Source organism: Bison bison, unplaced genomic scaffold (genome assembly GCF_000754665.1).
Source record: "Bison bison bison isolate TAMUID 2011002044 unplaced genomic scaffold, Bison_UMD1.0 scf7180017864338, whole genome shotgun sequence".
In the NCBI taxonomy this organism is placed as follows: domain Eukaryota; kingdom Metazoa; phylum Chordata; class Mammalia; order Artiodactyla; family Bovidae; genus Bison; species Bison bison.
Window position 1 is genome coordinate 811,968 of NW_011494910.1, and position 3,670 is coordinate 815,637.

The 3,670-nt window shown below is 50.4% G+C and overlaps 1 protein-coding gene across 1 annotated transcript in view; it reads right to left on the reverse strand.

Annotated features, from left to right (window-relative positions):
- Nucleotides 1-759: 759 nt before the first annotated feature.
- The window catches only part of CHIT1 (chitinase 1 (chitotriosidase)), a 22,714-nt gene continuing 19,803 nt past the window's right edge, over nucleotides 760-3,670 (reverse strand). Inside the window, 7 exon segments of the mRNA XM_010854249.1 lie at nucleotides 760-880; nucleotides 883-1,030; nucleotides 1,032-1,054; nucleotides 1,629-1,727; nucleotides 1,730-1,754; nucleotides 3,405-3,444; nucleotides 3,446-3,516. Of these exon segments, the coding sequence (XP_010852551.1) occupies nucleotides 810-880; nucleotides 883-1,030; nucleotides 1,032-1,054; nucleotides 1,629-1,727; nucleotides 1,730-1,754; nucleotides 3,405-3,444; nucleotides 3,446-3,516 (477 nt within the window). The 3' untranslated portion in view covers nucleotides 760-809.

Below are 3,670 nucleotides of genomic sequence, written 5' to 3' on the forward strand. Positions count from 1 at the left end.
GCAACCCCATAGACGGCAGCCCACCAGGCTCCCCCGTCCCTGGGATTTTCCAGGCAAGAACACTGGAGTGGGTTGCCATTTCCTTCTCCAATGCGTGAAAGTGAAGTCGGTCAGTTGTGTCTGGCTCTTAGCGACCCCATGGACTGCAGCCTACCAGGCTCCTCCGTCCATGGGCTATAAGCGTACTGGAGCGGGGTGCCATTGCCTTCGTGAGCAGAGCTTTTAAGGCAGGGAAAAGCTCTTTTCTGCTGCCATCTAGTGTGCATCTTGGGAATAACACTTGAGTGGAGGTTACCAGGAAAAGTTCTCTCCAAAGGTTTCTGAGCCAGTGAATAACCCGTCAGATCCAGGGCCATGCCCCAGATGCAGTCATCTGTACCCGGGATGCGGCCCACTGGAAAATGGAGTCTTCAAGGAGAGACCTAGAGCAGAACCTGACATACCCTGCATGGACCACCTTCTCACCGGGCTCTGACCTAGGCATACCTTTTGTCACCTCCCACTCTTGGTTCTCTGCCTTCCTCAGGGTAGGTTTTGAACTAACAGAGTGCTCAGATAGCCTCTGTAAATTATCACATCTGAGGACAGTGAGGTGCAAGCCAAAGATTTATTTTTCAAGTAAAATAAGGCAGCCCAGGAAGAGCAGAACGGGGCTGCTGACAGAGGCTGCCCAAGGCTGAGAACAGAAAGCTTGGATGAGGAAAGACGCAGGAAGCCTGACTGTAGCCACCAGGGAGCGCTAGGGAGGTGGGTTGGGGAATGGTCCTGGGCCCTTACCCAGGTGCTGGGGCTGAAGGGGCCTTGGAGACTCAACTCCAGGTGCAGAGTTTGCAAGAGGAGCTGAATACCAGGCTCCTCGGGCTGCTTTGCTGGAACAACCACCCCCTGTACAACTGTAGTAACTGGACCGCTCCAGAGGGTTGGGGTGAAGCCCATCAGCTTTGCCCTGGCATGAAGCGTCTTTTCCAAGGCTGGAACCATGCTCAGGTTCAGAGGGCTGGGGTGGTGCAGAAACATCAGGTTCTGGGGGGGTCTAAAGGCATATATGGAAGACCTGGGGAAACAGCAATGATTCAAACAAGACTCCTCCAAAAGATCTCAAACCCATAGGCCAACACACAGACAGCATAGTCAGTAGACCATAGTCAGGCAGCAGTTCAACATGCCATAGCCTAGGGGCAGGGAAAGTCAGACACCCCAAGCAGAGAACAGCCATTCCTACAGCTGGAGCACAGCTCTACAGGAAACACCAGGGCTGCAAGTGCCACAAGTGGCCATCATGTGCAGACCCAACCAAATAACGGTGAGGGCCAGTGGGGGCCACACTGAAGGCTGAGCACAGGCTTCCTCCTTGAGAAGACAGGCTGAGCGCCCTCTGCAGGGAAGCGCTGGTCACCAACACCCTTGGCCAGCACTGGCACAATCATAAGGAGGAAGAAGAAAGTGTGAAAAGAGAACGGTTGCAACAGCTTCCTCAGCTCCTGGGGGAAGAATTTGAGAAATCACAGTACTGGGGCAATTATTTCCTCAGAAGAAGCCAGAACCTAAGGTTCAGGGAGGTGGGGCGGGGAGGGGGGTATTCATACTTTACCCAGAATTTTGCCTCTGGCTCCTAGCCCCTTACTCACTCAATTCCTACTGCAATGTCTTGATGAGGGGATACCAACTCTGGTTACAGAAGAGGCCAGCAAAATCATCTGTGTCCAGTTTCCAAACCATGGACCCTGCAGTGCTCTCTGTTTCAGAAAGCTGAGCTGTGTGAGGGTGAGACCGTGGTGGAGGAGCCCGGGGAAGCCTGGGCAGAAGCCCAGAGCCAGCTTTCTCATCTACGCAGAGTTCTCTTCTCCACACCCCCACAGGACCACGAGTCCTGATTCCTGCTAGGAATGATTCATTCTGGAATCTTATGCATAATATAAGCACAGTGGGGGTGGGCATGAGGGTAGGGGTATGAGGAATATATAGGTTTGTGGCCTTCCTTAGACTGGAAGCCTTAACATCTCAGCCTTTTCTGTTTGGGGTGCTGTCTGCTAATTGTGAGGAGTTCAGTTACCATAGGGAATGACTAAGCTTCCCCAAAGACCTGAATCCATTTCATCTTCACGTATTTTTCCATCCCAAGGGCCTTCTTTCCCCCACCAGTTCTCTGGGGCTTCTTTAGGGGATGTCTGTGTGTCCCTTCCGAGTAGGCTTTCCTGGCCCCAGCCCCGTTAAGGGGCCAAGGCTTACCTCTAGTGTTGTTCTGGGGTTAGAAGGTAGGGGTGGTCTGGCCCCAGTCTCCCTCCCTTTTGACACCAGTCCCCACTCAGGCCTCCAACTTGTTCTCAGAGGCCATCTTCCCCTTTCCCCTCCACCATGTCCTTCTCTTGCACTTTCCTCCCCAGAAGGCCCAGCTTCCCTGCTTTAAGACTTCCACAAAAGCTCTTCCACCACAATCCATCCTCTCATTTTCCCCAGCCAGGATCATGCTTCCTCCTCAGTTCCTCCAAGGCATTTTGTCTACACCTCCGGAAGAACCTGCCTCTGTCTGCCCTTCATAACTGACATGAGACAGGAAGATGAACAAATGCAGGTCCCTCTACAGGAACCGACGACCTCACTGAGGAGAAAGACGTGGAGACAAGTAAATTACTCAAGTTTTGAGCCACCAACTTTGGGCAGCAGTGGAGAGGGTGTCATGTAAGTAAATCAAAGGGTCTATAATTTGAACATTCACCAAATATTGTCAATGGATTGAATAAAATGACATGACTTAAGGAGTTTCAAAAGGGAGGAGTTATGTGTCTACCTATGGCTGATTCAGACTTCCCTAGTGGCTCAGGTGGTAAAGCGTCTGTCTACAATGTGGGAGACCTGGATTCGTTCCCTGGGTTGGGAAGATTCCCTGGAGAAGGAAATAGCAACCCACTCCAGTACTCTTGCCTGGAAAAGCCCATGGACGGAGGAGCCTGGTGTCCATGGGGTCGCAAAGAGTCAGACACGACTGAGCGACTTCACTTCACTTATGGCTGATTCATGTTGAGCTTTGACAGAAAACACCAAAATTCTGTAAAGCAATTATCCTTCAATAAAAAATAAATTCATTTTTAAGATGATATGCCTTACTGTATGCATTTTTCCTCTTATATGACTGTATAATTAGTATTTAATAAAATACGAGTATTTTCAGAGTGACACTCAGTACAGAGCAGTTTTTGTCATTGTGTCTTTTCTTGCCAAGTGATAAGGGTACAGAGTGTTATCACATGGGGTTCTGTGAGATGCTGGGATATTTCTTCCTGAAGAGATATCTCTTCTTGAAGAAATAAAAGGATATTTCTTCTTGTAGAGATTCTTAATACTGTCGTTGTTTTCGACAGGCCTTGGGCACAGAACCACCTTCTCCTAGAAGGGCTGAGTCTCACCTTAGTTTTGAAGCTCTCCACATCATCAAAACCTACCCACTATGCCCTGAAAGACATAGGGCACCTTCTGGTCCTTGATTCTGTGCTCAGCAACACCCTTCCAGGAGCAGACCTGTAGGAGAAGAAGGCAGAGCTGGAAAGGCGATGAGAGGCACTGCATGCATTGTCTCCTTGTTATGAGGAGACTCAGTTCAGTTCAGTCACTCAGTCGTGTCTGACTCTTTGCAACCCCATGAACCGCAGCACGCCAGGCCTCCCTGTCCATC